General features: G+C 40.5%; 1 protein-coding gene across 17 annotated transcripts in view; it reads right to left on the bottom strand.

Moving 5' to 3' along the window:
- The window catches only part of LOC139558459 (thyroid hormone receptor beta), a 108,872-nt gene that overhangs the window by 7,146 nt on the left and 83,067 nt on the right, over positions 1–18,659 (bottom strand). For 15 of the 17 annotated variants that reach the window (XM_071373598.1, XM_071373602.1, XM_071373596.1 and 12 more), the window contains 6 exons: positions 9,782–9,882; positions 9,410–9,557; positions 5,891–6,096; positions 4,730–4,816; positions 1,995–2,141; positions 1,056–1,314 (listed from right to left, as the gene is read on the bottom strand). In XM_071373598.1, the coding sequence (XP_071229699.1) occupies positions 1,056–1,314; positions 1,995–2,141; positions 4,730–4,816; positions 5,891–6,096; positions 9,410–9,557; positions 9,782–9,882 (948 nt within the window). The remainder of the gene's footprint in view (positions 1–1,055; positions 1,315–1,994; positions 2,142–4,729; positions 4,817–5,890; positions 6,097–9,409; positions 9,558–9,781; positions 9,883–18,659) is intronic. The other 2 variants (XM_071373611.1, XM_071373612.1) reach the window with 2 other exon arrangements.

The raw sequence follows: 18,659 nt of genomic DNA, 5'->3' as shown, positions 1-18,659 counted from the left end.
GCCTGTGGGTCCTGCCTTGTTGTCAGACCCCAGTGCCTTGTCATTGTTGATAGACAACAATAATTGTTTCACCTCTTCCACACTCACTTTACGGAATTCAAAATTATAATGCTTTTCTTTCATAATTTGGTCATATATACTTGGATGTGTAGTGTCAGCGTTTGTTGCTGGCATGTCATGCCTAAGTTTGCTTATCTTGCCAATGAAACAATCGTTAAAGTAGTTGGCAATATCAGTGGGTTTTGTAATGAATAATGTTTTCAATTCGACTTTTTCTTTCCAAAGCATCTCAAACATGTAAGAATGTGCCATTGAATTCTACAGTGCAAATATTGTGCGTTATTGGGAAATAATGCACGCTCTAGAATGCCCTTCAAGCCAATAAGAAACAAGTATTCAACAATGCCATGGTATACACATCTATAAGCACATATTATCGCTAAATCTCCATGTGTGTTTATAGATGTGTAACGTACGTTTCATGATATATCGTTAATGTAAATCCTCTTTCTACACACAAGACAGGGGTTAATATGGCGTGCTGTTAGACCAATTCTCTATCTGTTTGAACTCAGGGGCCACCCGCTCTCTTACTGTCTCACCCACAATGTATTCCTATTTCCTACCTAATCTACTTGTAATGTGACCTACTTGTCATCTTGCCAACTAGTTCAAGATTAAAATGTCAGGTCGTGACCAAATAAAAATGAATAACAACACAAAGTAGAATATTAATAAAGAACACTCTTTTAGAAATTTTTGAATTCACCAAATGTTTTAAAGTGGCACCTTTTGAAGGATATCTTTGAATTAACTATCGGTAAAAAAGCTATATCTTCTATATTGTTGCTTACAAGTGGATAGAACTGTTGCAAGACTATGGCCCCTCAGTTTCAATGGCCATGACCCAATTAAAACGCTTTTAGAAGGTGTATTTGTCACAGTGGTGCTATAACCCATAAACCTGCGTGTAGAGAAAACAAAGGGCCAGATGTTTGGTAGTATGGTGAAGTAACGTGTATGTGTGCCGGCAAGATTGTCTCCCTCCCTCTCACCGGAGGACAGGAGGATGACGGCCTGTAGCAGAGCGACCTCAGAGTCGTCCAGGTGGAACGAAGACAGCGATAAGCCCAAATCAAAGATAGCGTCCGACACCACACCCAGGCCTCCGTTCTTCAGCTGGCCGCGGGTCACGGCCATCTCTCCGTTAAGCGTCAGCGTCTCACTCTCGGGGTCGTAGCGAACGGCCGCCCGTAAAGACATGATCTCCATGCAGCAGCCTTTCAATAGGATAATCTGGTCTTCACAAGGCAGCTGGGAGGAGAGAGACAAACACAGAGAGCAAATGTTATATATTTTGTTATTGATTTTTTGCACATAAAGATGAACGACTGATATGATTTTAAGAATTAAAATGGAAAATAGGAGAATGTGCAGGAGGTAAAACTCCAGAAATTGTTAGAACGTTTATGTTCACATATATTAGTAGTCTTAGCATTTATTACAAACTGAACTCTGTACATTCCATGGTATTTTTTATTTATTAGCTATTTTTTGAACAACATGGATAATTTCAGTTTAGTTTAATATATTATTAATTATGTAGATTCTTTAAAGCTTTACATGTTGAGTATTTTATATATATTTTTTATGAAAGACAAGTAGAAATGTAGCTCTAAACAAGAACATAATTCACAAAATGTATATTTAACTATAAACTAAATATTTAATTAATTTTACATTTTTAGTTTGAACATTTTCTCTCATTTTATTTTTATTTTAGTGAAATTGTTTATGCTGTTGATGTTTCTGTTTAAGTTATAGTGTTTTATAACCAATGTCTTTATTACCATCCTCTATAATAAATAATGAGGTATTCAATCATATGAAGAGAACAAAAATATGAAACACACGCCCCCCCAAAATAAATTTAGCTTGATAAGAATGACATTTTTATTTTAGTTTCAACAAAGTAAAACACCTTGCTTACATACCTCACAGAACATAGGCAGCTTTTTGGCAAAGTCCACCACTCGGGTAATGGCGGGGGTGATAATTTTTGTAAACTGACTGAAGGCTTCTATGTCCACTTTGCTCCCTTCAGGTGCATTTATGACCGGCGCTTGACCAATGTCCTCGGGCTGAAACGACAGACAGAAGAGGGAGGATGTAGGTACGTTCAACAGGGCTACACAGGGACAGACTGCTAAAAGACCACAAGACAGAGTGCACCCTATATAGTGCAGTACTTCTTTAACATAGTATACTACTTTTGACCAGTGCCCTATCTAGGGAGGAGGGTGATAACTCAGACGCAGCTAGAAAGATAGGCAGACAGACCACACACAACACGTTCTCCTCTTTCTCCAATAAGCGTGAGACAGGTCAACGTGTATAACAGCATAACACAAAAACAAAGTGGATGGCGTTTCCACTGTGACAATTGTTCAGGAGGGACAAGGAGGAAAGGCGGAGGGAAACTGAAAAAGGAGGGAAAGTGCAAAGTGCAAGCCATTCATTTTCTCGTACTCAGTTGGCAGAGTCTTTGACGAGGGTTATCCACTGATACGGTATTATTATTATAACATCTTCAACTACTTGCCTTCTGACCAGAAGTGACATAAGAGCGATAGAGAGTAGAGCAAGTAAATAAACAAAGAGCCCAGATTGAGTTGAGATTGAGAGGACAAAGCACTGTGTACAGCACCCCCCAGATTCTGTTGCTTTGGCTTTAAATCAATAGGCATATTGATGAAATAATAAAACACTAATTAATAATAACATGATCCCTTTAAGAGTCCTTCTCCCCTGTATGCCTTTAAACTGTCACAGCTTGTGGAGAACTAGCTACATACTGTATACACAGCACTTCCAGCTATATGGGGCATTCTAGAGAAGTGGCTCAAATTCCTGTCCTCAGTCAAAAAAACAGATTTAATTTTTTTACCAGAAAATCTTCAAACTTAGGACATTTATTAACATAATTATCTATTTTAATTCATGCCAAGGCAATAACACACATATTGTTCAATTAATATAGTACAAAATCATGGTTTATATACCCATTTCTATTGAGGTGGCTGTACCCCACCCTGACTCCTAAAATTCATGTTTGAAAATAAAGTCATCCATGATTTTTGTAATCTTTTTAACACTATTATTTCACTAGAACATATTGAGTTGTTGTATTATTAAATTGAAAGATACTGCTCTAATTAGTCTATTAAAAAAAAATCTTTCTCTGAAAAATGATTTCCCCACTTTGTACTGTATATCACTACTGAAACACAGGCTGTAGAATGAATTGGCCTTAAGCCACATCCCTACAATTATAACCATGAAATGGGATTGCATCCCTCTCCATCATGGCCCCATGATGTGTCAATAATATATATATGTTTTTTGGATGTCTAAAAGATAGCCAACTAGCCATATGGTAGCTATGGGGATGAATTAAAGTCCAAAATACATTTAAATGGTCAAAACTGAAACTGCCACAACCAAAACAATTTACTTCGTTTTGGTATTGACATGAATGTTTTGGTAATTGACACTTGATTGTTAATCCATTGTATTCCTTCACATCTCTTAAAAAAACATTGGTTTGATAATCTACATTAAACACATAGATAATTACTTCTCCCTGGAAGTCAAAGTAATGCACTGCATTGGACGAAACCGCTTCTTTTGTCTTTAAATGAAGGACATGATATTGTAGTGAATTCGGGGGGTATTTAATTTAAATGAACCTTTATTTAACTAGGCAAGTGAGTTAAGAACAAATTCTTATTTACAATGACGGCCTAGGAACACTGGGTTAACTGCCTTGTTCATAGGCAGAACGGCAGATTTTTACCTTGTCAGCTCAGGGATTCAATCTAGCAACCGTTCGGGGTAGCCCAGACCGGGACGCGAACCCAGGTCCAGTGACTGTCAAGCCAATATCTTAAATGTTATGCCAAGAGGTGTAAATGTTGGGTTAAGGTTGCTACAATATGCTATACAGTGGACAAGTTCCTCAGCCTAATCCCTCCCCCAAAAAAGTTACACAGCGATATGTCCAAATCAGCCAAAGTGTGTACGACATAGGCTGCATTTACACAGGCTTCCCAATTCTGATATATTTTACACTAATTGGTCTTTTGACCAATCACATCAGATCAGAGGTGATCTGATTGGTCAAAAAAACAATTAGTAAAAAAAATATCAGAATTGAGCTGCCTGTGTAAATGTGCGTAAAGTGTGAGTAAAACTTGGTCTGTGAATACAGGGAAAATTGTCCATTGGTCAGAGCCTGACATTGATGGTGAAATGTTTCTCTAAATTAAATGTAAAGGTTTTGAAAGTCAAGTTAAAAATCCTCTTTTTACTATATTCCACATTTTGTATAACATTTCTCAAATTAATCTGTAATAGAAGGTTAATCAAAATGATCAATACTGTACTCCCTTAACAGAAACTTTGTCACTGTTTCGGTAGTGAATAATTTAATGCCTGGTAAGGATTTCAGCAAACAATTAAAATATGCAATACAAAAAGTGTGCGAGTAGTAGATATGTCTAAAAATAGTATCCAAATTAGATTTTTTTTTCAAACCCAAATTTGAATGACTCATATACAGCACTGTATTTTAACACTAGCCCATAATATAATAGCTAGCTATAGCAGGTGCGATTTGAAAAGCGTTTTTATAGTATTTAAGTATTATATTTTGTCTATTAGTTCTTACCTTGGTTTCCTTCACCCCCACTGCACTCTGGTCAGAAGTATAGAATAAATTACATGTTATTTCATTAAGTAGCATTGCTTCCTCGACCTGTTGGACAATCAACAGAGATTGTGAAGAACGTTTCAATGAGGAACCCGTGTCAAGCCAACTAAAAAAAAAACAAGTTTAATTAAACTGAGGAAAGGTAGATGACAGACAAGTAAGTGCGGAGAGAGAAAACAGGTGAGTAGTACACAAAATGCAAAGTGGAGTTTCCATGACAAGATTTATGCTCAGGCTGAAGCATTTGTTTTATACTTATGAACTGATATTTAATTATAGGTATTCAGGTTCCAATTTCTATCAAACTTTTTTATTTATTTATTTTTCAGATCAAAATCATACTGTTGTATGTCAATGTTCACAAATGAGTTTATCAAAGCTGATCAACATTATGATAATATAGCATCATTTAATACTACAATACTAATATAATACTATAAAACAATATACCCTGCACAGGGACTACGGATGAAAATGAGCCGTTTAGCTAAATCTGGAACTAATTACTAGTTAAAAACATCAAATAAATGACAATTCAATTAAATAAATGACAATGACGTCTTTCTATGTATGTAGCCTCTCAACAGTCTACAGCCTAGGCCTTGTGTAATCTCTACATGGAAACTCCAGGATAGAGTCAAAGAAAGTGAGACAGACTTCAAACTGCAGAGGACGATTAGACTTTATGAAGAAACAATTTTTTTTGTTAAAATGTGAGGAGTGAAATTATAAGGTAGTTACTACACTACACACAGAGAGAGAGTGAAAGAGAAAGAAAGCGCGAGAGATAACAGTTATTTGTTTTTAGTATTTGTTTAGATTATTAAAGAACACTGCTTTAAAGGGGAGAGAAAGAAGAAAACAAGAGGAATGGATTGTTCCGTTTTAAGTTAGTGTCTGCTGCGTTGAGGAACACACTTTCTCCAGCGTCCAGCTAATTCTCCCCATTCTACAAGGAGATACAAAAAACATGGACATATTAACGTTGGGAACAGTGGTGGGTTGGGGATGGGATGGGAGGTAGGGAAGGGGACAAGAGAGGGATTGTGGGAACTGGGAATGTTTCACAGAACAGACATGGTTGGTTAGACGCTGTCAGCCACGGAGGAGACGTCTCACCAAGAACTTGCGTTTCTGTTTCCAGTGGTTTCCCTGGGCGTTAGTTGACATGTGGGCCTCGGTGACCATGCGGATCAGGTCCCACTCCTCCTGGGACGGCTCAGGCCGGTCCCACACCGTCTTCTGGAGCTCCTCCTTCCGCCGCCGCTCACGGTTCTCCTCGATCAACTTCCGCTTGGCGAGCCGCTTGCTGTCATCCAGCACCACTAGGAGGGGAGGGGGGTAGAGGAGGGGAGGAGGAGGGGTTAGGGATCAGGAGGAAGGGTGAAGTGGTAGGGCAAGGGAGGGTCAAAGAGGAGTCACGAATGAGGAGGGGATTAAGAGGGAGGAAGGGTGGGGTTTTGTCAAGTATCAAGCGAAAAAGAAGCGAGAGAGTAAGTCCACAATTGTAAACACATTGGGGCCATACCTGCGAACATTAAAACAGTTTAACCCTCTATGGCATGATTTTTTTTTGGGGGGGGGGGGGGGTATTTCACCCCATTTTTGGGGAGCTTGGGGGTTCCTGATAATATATCCATCATAAAGTGTCGTCCCCCCAACCACATATTGGTGTTTCCTCAGGGCAACAATGTGCTACGAGGGTACTGAAACACCAAGGTTTTCTATAGTACATATGATAAGTGGAATAAGGAAAACAAGCAATATATGCATTAGTGTTTGTGTGGGTTATTATTTAAATCAGTATTTCTCTTTTTGACAAAGCACACTCTGATTTTCTATTCTGTGTAGAACCTCAGGAAGCAGTTGCTGGTGGATGCGAAACAGAGGTGGACATCACATTTCCGGCATTTGGCTTTTGGTGTACATGTGCACCCTGGTACCTTGCATCTCCCCTTCTTTTCAGCCATAATCCTCCAGTGGGCTGTAGCATCCAGTAGCACATTAGAGACTGGAATTGGAGCAGCGGGTCCTTTTCTCCTCTTCTCCTCATACTCACCAGCAATTGTGGAACTTGGACAACCTTTCCTGCGCTCCAGACTCTTTCCACTTTTAAAATCAAATTGTATTGGTCACATACATTTACATTTACATTTAAGTCATTTAGCAGACGCTCTTATCCAGAGCGACTTACAAATTGGAAAGTTCATACATATTCATCCTGGTCCCCCCGTGGGGAATGAACCCACAACCCTGGCGTTGCACGCGCCATGCTCTACCAACTGAGCCACACGGGACTACAGGATCATCTTCACCATCATCCTCACTACCATCATCTTCACCACCATCATCATCTTCACCACCACCATCTTCACCACCACATACACGTGGTTAGCAGATGTTAATGCGAGTGTAGCGAAATGCTTTGCATAGGCCTTCAGCGATGTATGACTTGAAGGTATAGACCTTCACAATCTCTTCTGTAGAGCAGCCAGGGGGTCATGATGATCATATCCAGGAAGTGGAACACCAGCCAGTGGAACCACTTCTTTGGTCTGATTTTGTTCCGGTACAGTGCAATCAGTGTGTCAAGCAGATCCACGCCACCCATATTCTTGTTGTATTCTTTCACCAGGGCAGGGGACTTTGGTGATCATCTTTCGCTTGCGATCCCACATGTCAACCTTGGTGACTGGGTGGGTTCCAGTGTAATCACTCAGAAGGGACACTGAGCGGTTATCGTACCACTTCACGATGTGCAAGGTGGTTTCTCCAACCACGGCCATCTTCTGTTCAAAAGATCCACGTCCTGCTCTCTTCAGCTCAGCATCGCACATCAAGTTGACGCCTGGTATTCTGCTGCCACGACAGTACCAGTGCAGTGAATTCCCTGCTGAGCCAGTGTGAGCACAAGAGGGACACTCGTAAACCAGTTTCTACATCTTCATCCTCAGACCGAGTCTCATTGTCAACAGACAGGCATTCTCCTTTAAAAAAGAAAGCAGGAAGCACAAATTTGAATGTGTCATATACCCTTCTTCATTCACTGACACACATTACTTTTCTGACTGACCCCTAACTGACCCCTGACCTCCTAACTGTCTCTCAAACTTGATTCAGGGATCCACTCTCCTGACTCTCTTCAAGCTCACTGTCCTCACTGTCACTCCTCAAGCTCACTGGCCTCATTGTCACAGGGAATGACCCTAACTGCTCGGTCATGTTCCTTCCGCCCATACAATGTTCTTGTGTCCATTTCCTGTAAGTATCAGTAGATAGTAAAGTTAAAACATTGACTATGGTCATAATTATGCATCCGAGCACATCTCCACACACAAAAGTGGTCTAACTGCACAATGTTGCCCTGAGGCAACGAACCAAAAAACACAGTTTTAGTATATAAATAAAAATAAAATAAGTCTTTAAACAATCAAACATACTCCTTTACATACTCATGCACATATTTTTTTATATAAAGTTATTTCAATTTAAACATGTTAAAAAGTGATTTTACCTTACCAATTGGTGGCACTGTGTCACATGCAGCGTTGCTTCCTGAAAGGACTGCTCCACCCCCAGACAAAAGGCCACACCCATTTCAGCCCCTCATTTCATTGGACACATACAGTCAGGTGATATATATATATATATATATATTTTTTTTTTTTATTCAATGGGCAGTGTGAGGTCCAAAAATGTAGTTTGTTGCCTGAGGGCAACACCATGCCATAGAGGGTTGAGTTTAAAATCATTGACATAGTGTTGTAGCTGGTCTCATCAGATAATCTGGCACACGTTAGCCCTATGCTAACCTCACCAGGTGGCTGTGATTATTTCCTATCACAAATTCTTCATCAGATTAAACTCTTTCTCCACTGGAAGTTAGGTCAACTCAGCCACCAGAGGGATACATGTAAACCTTGAATTTGGAGATTTACATCCCTCTGGTGGCCGACTTGACCTATTTTAAGAAATTTTCTAATGTAAGTAAGCAAGTATGGCCCCATACAATTTACAATACATACAAGATACAATTTAAAACATATGCACTCTGCCTCTGATATTTACACTGATATTCTCATCATATCCATCATGAAAAAAAGATTGTCAATAAATAAATAAATAAATAATAATACAAATTCAAGTAAAAACAGAAAACATGATAGAAATGATAGACATTACACAATAAAATAGGACTTTTTTGGATCTAAGAATGTATTCGCTTTTTAGAGTATTTGTAAAGAGTAACATTTAACAACGAGGTTGGTTGGCAGTCTATATCTGTTACGATGAGTCATGACATTAGTTATCCCTATCTCTGTACTCTGAAATAGACAGGTTAAGCAGCTCTCTGTGATGAGCCACCTGGCAGGCCAGGCACGGTCATCAAGTTCAGTAAGCAGATCTCTCAGGTAGATTGGAGCGTATATATAGACACATTTTTTAGCAATCAGAAGTAGCGCTAGTTAGTTCATTTTTTTGTTTTTTTGTTATTGGAGTGGTAGTGAATGTCCTCTCAATTAAATAGGAGAACTTTAATATCAGGCTACATTAATATACTTCTCTCTCACTCTAGAAGAGGGAAGATCCTCTATAAAAGGTATTCTGGGGATCTCAACTAAGCAGAATACTACTTACAGTCTGTTGCCATGCCGACAGCGATGCACTTCTTGAAGCGACATTCCTGGCACTGGTTCCTGGTCACCTTATCGATGATGCACTTCGCCTCGTACTTACATGCGTACGTTGGGTTCAGGTTCTTCTGGATCGTCCGCCGGAAGAAACCCTTTGGAAAAAAAGATAAAAGGAATGTTTGAAACACAATGATCTGCAACATTCTATCAGTCTAAGTTCAGGTTGGTGGCAGTGGTAATGGAATATTTATTTGAATTCAATTATCATCTCTGTCCATCAACTGAATTTTTCCTTTTTAATTGATACTATGTCAGCGAGTTAAGTGTTGGTATTATTAGATATGTTATTATTACATAAGTCCACTGTTGGTATTACCTTGCATCCTTCACAGGTGATACAGCGATAGTGATATCCTGTAGCTTTGTCCCCACATACCACACATAACTCGTCCTTGTCCAGGTAACTAGGGATGTACCCTAACAGAAGAGAAAGATATCAAATGTAAACACACCATATAGGCCAGTGATGATCCGTTAACAGGGACACCATTTCCTGGATACAAACAGCATTAAGAAACAACCAATTATGTATGCCAGGAATGCCTGTATTGTTGGCAGAAAAATGTCCCTATGAGATAATAAAGTATTAATTTACTACTGTCTGACCACAAGCAGACCACTGAACATGATATTTTTAGACAAAGCAACTAAGAAACAAAGAGGTGAATTCCAACAGATGTATTTAAGATTGACATCATTCATTTCAACACAAAGTTCTCCAAAAAGGCCTAAAGCGTGTAGCATTAACAAGTTAAGAAGCAGAGTTAACAAGGTAGGATCAGTGAGGGAGGTGATCCAGCCCGGACACACGAGCAGGGTGAATGCAGGTGGGGGGTAGGAGGGGGTGGGGGCAGAGGTCAATAAATGATCAACCGGCACGCTCCAGCCTTCTGTTACCCTTTCTGTATGCCTTCTCCCTGCACCAGCAATCAACACACACACACACACACACACACACACACACACACACACACACACACACACACACACACACACACACACACAGCAAAGCAAAAAGCACAAAACGCAACAGGTCCTCCGGCTCCTGGTCAGTTCTGGCACGGTATGACACCTTAGGTCGACTTGGATTTACTGCAATTAGTCCAAACTAAAGCCTGATCGAAGGAGCTCAGGTCGTCAAGACAATTAATATCCACCCGTAGCAAACCATTATGACAGACGCTAAGAACACTGTTCAGGACAATCAAACGCAGAGACATGCTGACAGTCAATTCATACGTTTGTCAACAAGTTTTCAATGTCCATGGACTCGTAATATGCTGGTGGCCTGAATTTGCCTTTAAACTTCAAGAATTTGAAAGTGAATATATAGTTCAACGTACATAACTACAAACTGTGCTAATGGTTTGACTCACCAACTGATAAACTCACAGACCTCAGTGTTTCGGTGGTAATAACCATATAGTATCAGAATCACTACGATTATAGTGTATCAAGAGTCATTACGATATTATATATACACATACGAGCAAGGTTCAACACCGCAACGGTTTGCAATGAGATAAAGCACTGTTCAAGCCAAACTAGACTAGTATACATCAAATACTGTTACACACTACATACAATACAGCAATATCAGGTCAGATGTAGTCAATCAAAAGGAGATATTTGTGCACCTGTCACACGTCTCTACAACTGCACTCCAACACAGGCTGTCAGGCCGTCACCCCATCACACCACCGGGTTAGTCCCTACCTTTCAGCTTGTCATGCCATCACACTATCCCTAGTTCCTTCCAGCTTGTATTACCATAAGCGCTAGTCCCAATTCCCTACCTTTCTTGTTAACCTCTTGCATCCACTGCATGTGGGAGAAGTCAGGCTTCCCCTCAGAATAGTAGTCGGGCTGGTGGTGGTAGTGGCTGAGAGGCACTTCCATGTTGCAGTTTTCACTTTTGAACACAGGGTTGGGTCCTGGGTAGGAGCAGGCGTAGGGCTGGCTAGGGGGCCAAGCCTGCTCCATGCAGGGAGGGTGGATCTGGTGCATGGGCTGGGGCTCACAGTGCCCGTACCCCCCGGGACCATCACCTCCATACATGCAGTACTCCCCACCACCCAGCATCGGGTAGCCACCGCCCACGACATGAGGCATCTCATACATGTCAGGCATACAGTAGTTCATGATGGCCAGCGACTGCACCGAAGGCAGGTAGGCACATACAAAAGGCTGACGAAGGCAACAAAAAAAGAAGAAAAAAAGCAGACTGGAGACAATGTTACGTATCAATTCAGCGCTAAGCGTGATTAATTCAGCGTTAAGTTCAAGTAGGGTAAATTAATAATTAAACGATTGATATGGATATGATAAGAAAGATGTGTACGGAGCAGGTAGGGGCTATGTTGGTAGAATGTGTCTTATATACTGAGTCCTTGGCCCACCCCTACAGTACAACATCTAGCACCTGCCCCGCCCGTCCTCGACCGGCCCCACCCCAAAACACAGTGCCCTCTCAGCCGAATGGGGCAGGAGCTTTATGACGACATGGGGTTTCTAATCTGACTCTGTCAATCCTAGAAGTGGAACAGACAGACAGCAACAAGATGGTGATGTTCTCGCAGATTAAAGCCTTGCACTCAAGGCTGTGATGTGTCTCACCAACCACCACCACCTAGTCATACACATATGGTGGTGCTGTGATGTGTCTCACCAACCACCACCACCTAGTCATACACATATGGTGGTGCTGTGATGTGTCTCACCAACCACCACCACCTAGTCATACACATATGGTGGTGCTGTGATGTGTCTCAACAACCACCACCACCTAGTCATACACATATGGTGGTGCTGTGATGTGTCTCACCAACCACCACCACCTAGTCATACACATATGGTGGTGCTGTGATGTGTCTCACCAACCACCACCACCTAGTCATACACATATGGTGGTGCTGTGATGTGTCTCACCAACCACCACCACCTAGTCATACACATATGGTGGTGCTGTGATGTGTCTCACCAACCACCACCACCTAGTCATACACATATGGTGGTGCTGTGATGTGTCTCACCAACCACCACCACCTAGTCATACACATATGGTGGTGCTGTGATGTGTCTCACCAACCACCACCACCTAGTCATACACATATGGTGGTGCTGTGCCGCCGGCGGAAGTTAACAACGAACAAAGACAGAACAAAATAACAAAAAAAAAGTAATCTGAAATACTTTTCTGTATGAATAAGTAGTAGCTGACAGTCTCGGTAGAAGTTTGGTTTGTTCGTCAACACCTGATGAGTCAATTCAATTTGACAATTAGATCCGGATGATCAACAATATCATTCACATTACAGTTCAAATCTTGGAATAATCGGGTTTAGCCTTCTTAGGCCTATTTAAGTGATTTATGCCACGCATAAACTCAGAAAACCTGTCTTTGTTGAACAAACATCAATTAACATCAATCAACATTAATCCCACTTCAACAAACTTTTCACTGGTAGTAAAGTCAAATTTAGACTTCACTTCAGACTAGAATAGAATAGTTCATTCAAAAGGGTTAATTTATGCCAGGATTTTCCTTTGATGGCCACTGGCAAGCTGGAAGAGTGTGCTCTTCACGGATGACGTTGTGTGGGCTAGCGGTTTGCTGATGTCAACGTTGTGAACAGAGTGCCCCATGGTGGCGGTAGGGTTATGGTATTGGCAGGCATAAGCTACGGACAACGAACACAATTGCATTTTATCGATGACAATTTGAATGCACAGAGATACTGTGACGAGATCCTGAGGCCCATTGTCGTGCCATTCATCCACCGCCATCACCTCATGTTACCATGGTCCCATGACGCAAGGATCTGTACACAATTCCTGGAAGCTGAAAATGTCCCAGTTCTTCCATAGAATGCATACTCACCAGACATGTCACCCATTGATCATGTTCGGCATGCTCTGGACCGACGTGTATGACAGCATGTTCCAGTTCCCACCAATATCCAGCAATTTCGCACAGCCATTGAAGAGGAGTGGGACAACATTCCACAGGCCACAATCAAGACCCTGATCAACTCTATGCGAAGGAGATGTGTCGCGCTGCATGAAGCAAATGGTGGTCACACCAGATACTGACTGGTTTTCTGATCCACGCCCCTACCTTTTTTTTAAGGTATCTGTGACCAACAGATGCATATCTGTATTCTCAGTCATGTAAATTCCATAGAATAGGGACTAATGAGTTTATGTCAATTGACTGATTTCCTTTAAATGAACTGTAACAGTAAAATCTGTGAAATTGTTGCACGTTGCATTTATATTTTTGTTCAGTGTACTTATTAATAAGATTCAATAAATGATTATTGACATATTTTCATAAAAACTTTATTTTGATTAATTTATTCATACTATTTCATCCTTCCACGAGATATAGCTCCAACACAAATCTAAGGTTGCTACCTAAGTCGGCTAGTTGTTCGTTCTATCAGTTCGGTTGCCAGAGACTTAACTCAGTCGTTAAGTCTTTTTTTTCTGTATCTATGGACGCGACCCAGTGGTTCGTTCTAAATGTTCCATTGCCATACTGGCTGGCAATGTTCTTATCCCTTGCTTGATAGCCAACTACGGTTAACTTACAGTCACGTCAAACAGTGCAGCCAGAATAACAGCAAAGTAGATGCATTTGCATAAGCTGTTTTCTAGTGACATTTATTTGGATACATCCATAACAATGAGCTAATGAGGCGCGATTTCACCTGGCATAGAAAATGTGCTCTCTTATCAGGTCACTGTTGTTCAGAGTAGCTAGCCAACAACACAGCTAACACAATCACTTCAAACTGAAGCTGCAAGACTGCAAACTAGCAGCATTTCGTTTAGTTTTACCTGTTTTCTATTGACATTTCTTTGTATATATCCATAAAAATGATGCCAGCTGATTCATGAGTTCGACTGGCTGAGAAAAGCTGTCTGCCTGTCTGTCTCGTCCCAACATGTTCATTACTATGGGACAGCTGGAGATCGAATTTCAATATTGAAATATTGAAAGACAGACAGCAAGTTATATACAAATCTTCACTGTTGAAAACCAAATGCTAGTCTAAAAGAAATTGCTTGGCTGGGCTGATGAGACAGTGGATTGCGCAGTGAGATGGAACAGAGTAAATAGGCATTTCAACGTCATAGATTTAGCCGGTGGTAATTTATGGAGTAGACACAGGCTGGTATGCGGTTTTAACCAATCAGCATCCAAGATTAGATCCAAAATTCCCTATAACACACAGTATATTTGCACGGTAGAATTCAATGGCTATAGTTCATTCTTACATGTTCTGTTTGAGCTGCTTTTGAAAGCAGAAGTCGAATTGAAAATATTATTGGCATTGTTGAATTTGATTTTCATAATAGCAAGCTAGGACAGATGGTTTGGTTAGCCAGGCAACTACTGTACCTATCTAGTAACCTTGCTAGCTACTTCAGTGGATGTTGAACACATTTCTACCGGTAAATGTGTTAAATTATAGACATTGTATAAAAGGGATAATCAACTCAGGGCTCTATGCATTCTTTGGGAAATAATGCAACTCTATGGAGGGTAAGTTCCACTCTGCTAGCGGGTCATGGAACACATCTTCCACGTTGTTCACAATTTTCCAGAGAACGCATAGCCCCTGGTTGATTATCCCTTGTGTTGAACCTTAAATACGTTTAGATTAATTATTACATAAATGCACACATATTTACAGACAGAATAACAATTTCTTTATTTTCATTACTAGACTAATGAATCAAAAGATAAAAGCGCATATAAGGCGATTCTGAACAATCAATGAATTAATCAAAGAAGATGCTGAACAGACGTGTGTTTGCGAGACAAAGACAAGAGGCGCACTATAGTCACTTAACCACAGTGGAGGTGTCCCAAATGGCACCCTATTCCCTTTGTAGTGCACTACATTTGACCAGAGACATTAGGGGAATAGGGTGCCATTTCCGATGCAACCAATGGATCCATAAAAATACCCTTCTAAAAATATGTATCCACGTGACCAGCCATCCTATCGTAACCAGTGACACAACACCGGAGTGGGCTCAGACGACTGTGGCTAAGACTGCAACACGATCAACACATAACAGCTGCTAAAAGTAAGGCCCTTTGAGGCAAATCTGCTCCTAAAGTGGCCCTTGATACCAGTTTAACTTTTTGATGAGGTGAAGTCCTCCGTGGCCCTTAATCTCATTCGTGTTTCTTAGACGCTTGACAGTTTCTGTCTCGAGTCCTCTATCAGACAATATAACTCCAGTCAATACTCTGCAATCTGTTCTAGATAAGGGTATTATTCTCAGTTTGGGGTGTTGTTGCCCATCTGTCTTTTTTGTTCATGTTATTTGTATCTAGTGTAACTATTTCTTCATCTGAGGAATCGATCGCTTTAGAGCTAGAACTTGTTTTTAACCTGACGTTTGAGGGCGTTACACAACACTACTACTATCAGAATCACCTTTATTCGCTAAGTACATTTACACATAACCATCATTTATTTTACTTGGTAATATGGTGCTGCTAGCAGTAGACAACATATAGAGACAGAAACAGAAAGAGGAATTTAGACACAGTTTAAATACATTATACACAAAAAAGATAAGTGACCATAGAACATACAGTGAATTTGAGTTTTACACTGAATTGAAACAGACCATAAACACACTTCACATTGATCAACTTTCCTTTGGGATTGCATACTTTCTGGACCAATATTGCCAAGTATATAACATAATCATTAATTATATAACTCTTACAGAAACACAAAAGATGTCTGATCTATACTCATTTTTTTTGTTGCCTGAGTTGCCATCAGACATGAATTCAATCAAAACCTTGAAACCCTATTATTGATTTGTGGTTGAAATCTGGGTTGAAATTAGACCAAAGCTGTGTACATGAATTGCTTTTACAAATTCAACCAACTAACAACGTTAATGCAACGTTACTACGTTGATAAAGAACGCATAAAAAAAATTGCTCAGCTATGTTGACTCAATGAATTTGTTCAACACAATGTTTCAATAGTAATGAATTCAAACAGATCCTTCAAGATTCAATTACTTAATTGACTGATCAAATAATAGGTTAATTAAGTCGTTCATTTGGTCTACTGGGTTGCACCACCATGAAATGAACATCTCAATGGTACTAAGTAACTGTTACTGAGTAGTAAACGTTTCAGAGAGCAGAGTTTTTTGCATCCACTCTTCTGACGACTCCATCTACTCTACAGACCCTTCAAAGAGCTCGAGCTGCTTACCACTAAAACCCCAAACACCAAGACAGCAACAGTCATTCAACAATCAAATATGGTATTGCAAAGGCATCATTTCAATCTTAGATGCCATGCACCCACCGTAGATATTCTATTTGTTCATAAACAGCATAAAATCACTCTTTCACTCAATTAAAATCTCTCCTGAATAAAAAATACATTTGTAAAAAAAAAAAATGAAGAAAAAATTATATCTCCCTCTAAACATAAACACTAATATCTACTCAAAACTCACCCAAAGATTGGGATCTTTTTTGGAGCAAGTATGATTGTTCCTCCAGACCCAGGCACTGCCAGTGATAATGCTAGGGTTGAATCGTTAACTGATCCACAGAGGTGAGGTGACTGTTGTTCCCATGCGTTAATACATTCAAGGATAAACATTAATTATGCTATTTCTGTTGTATTTCTGAGGTCTCACAGAAAGATCCGCGGATCTATGGATATGGGTATATACAGTATATCCTCTTGGTGGTAATGCCCCAAGGCCCAACCTTGGTTGTCCAGTCCAGTCAAGTCCGTCCAGGTTGTCAACAGCAACACTCCAGGGAGAGCCTTCAACCTCGTTCCTCAGCACCTGTCGATACTGGAAGCCGAAGCAGGCTTTTCGCTAATATATTCCCTCCCTGATCGATCACTTGAGGTCTCAGACGGTTCAAAGCTGGTCAACAACAATTTTCAGATGGCAGGCTTCAGTCTTGCAAGGATAGGGCCTGGTGTGACGTGTTATCCTGAGCCAGATGTCCCCATCCAACACCGTGTTACCTGAGGAGGACACTAGGCTAATACCAGGCCCCGGGCAACCTTCCCCTCACAAGGCCTGGGTGAGCCGAGGCAAACCGTTGGGAGAGCCTCAATGATTCTCAATGAACACTCCAATGTTCACCCCAAAGTGAGTGTGACTAAAGTCTATTAGGTTTATCACTATATTAGCTCACAAGGTGTCAAGTGTGTTAACAACAACAACAACATGATGGTCTTTTCCTGGGGCTTTCTGCTAATGACACTTATATTTACTGGTACTAAATTAAACATATATTCTTTACACTTCCGTTAATATTGGTAGCTAGTGTGATAATTTGAAGTTCCATAGTTGGTTATCCATAAAGTAATTTGTGCCACAACAGTGCACAGTGCTGCCGGATTATGTTCAGAGTTATACCTACTACTAGATCTACTACTACTAGATACCTTTTCAGTGGGAAATGTCTGCACATTATCGACCTGCTCACAGGGGAAGCCTACTCAGAAATGGAATTATGGTGTTTGGTGAATCTCAGGCAATGGTGTCATAGTTAATGACAAGCAGATGCTAGTAGTCAATACTGCTATTCAGGCCCAAATCACCTAACATGTCGGAAACTGATTGTGTAGCTCAATAATGTCACTAAGAAATTTAAAATATGCTATTATCTGGTACATTGTCTTGAACAGATATTTGGACAAAGGCGTTAAGGTTAGCGGTTGATGACAGTGGCCAGGTAACCAAAACCAAACCATGGAATGATGTCTTTTCTCATCCATAGATAAGGGGTAAGGAAACAAATATGTTATTTTCTAATTTGGGTGAACTGTCCCTTAGACTGTCTGTTAATTTGTGTTAGTATGTGCTAATGCTAATCTGACATCTGTACACCAAATGGACAACAAAACAACAGCAGAATGACGACCAGAAACACTTTCATTTTGGGGATAAATAAATGTGAATCCAGTCTCATCATCACCCTCCATTCCACTTCTCCTGTTCTTACCTATCAAGACGTACTGTATGACGCAATGACTCAATGATGCAGTGACGTGCCCCTAATGACACCCAATGCACTAGTTTTGACCAGATCTTCTTTGGGCTCTGGTCCTTCACTGCCATTTGAGATACAGTAACTAACTGACGCCTTGACAGAATTATCTAGCATGTAA

Source organism: Salvelinus alpinus, chromosome 29, assembly GCF_045679555.1.
Source record: "Salvelinus alpinus chromosome 29, SLU_Salpinus.1, whole genome shotgun sequence".
Classification (NCBI taxonomy): Eukaryota; Metazoa; Chordata; class Actinopteri; order Salmoniformes; family Salmonidae; genus Salvelinus; species Salvelinus alpinus.
This window is presented reverse-complemented; position numbering and strand designations above follow the sequence as displayed.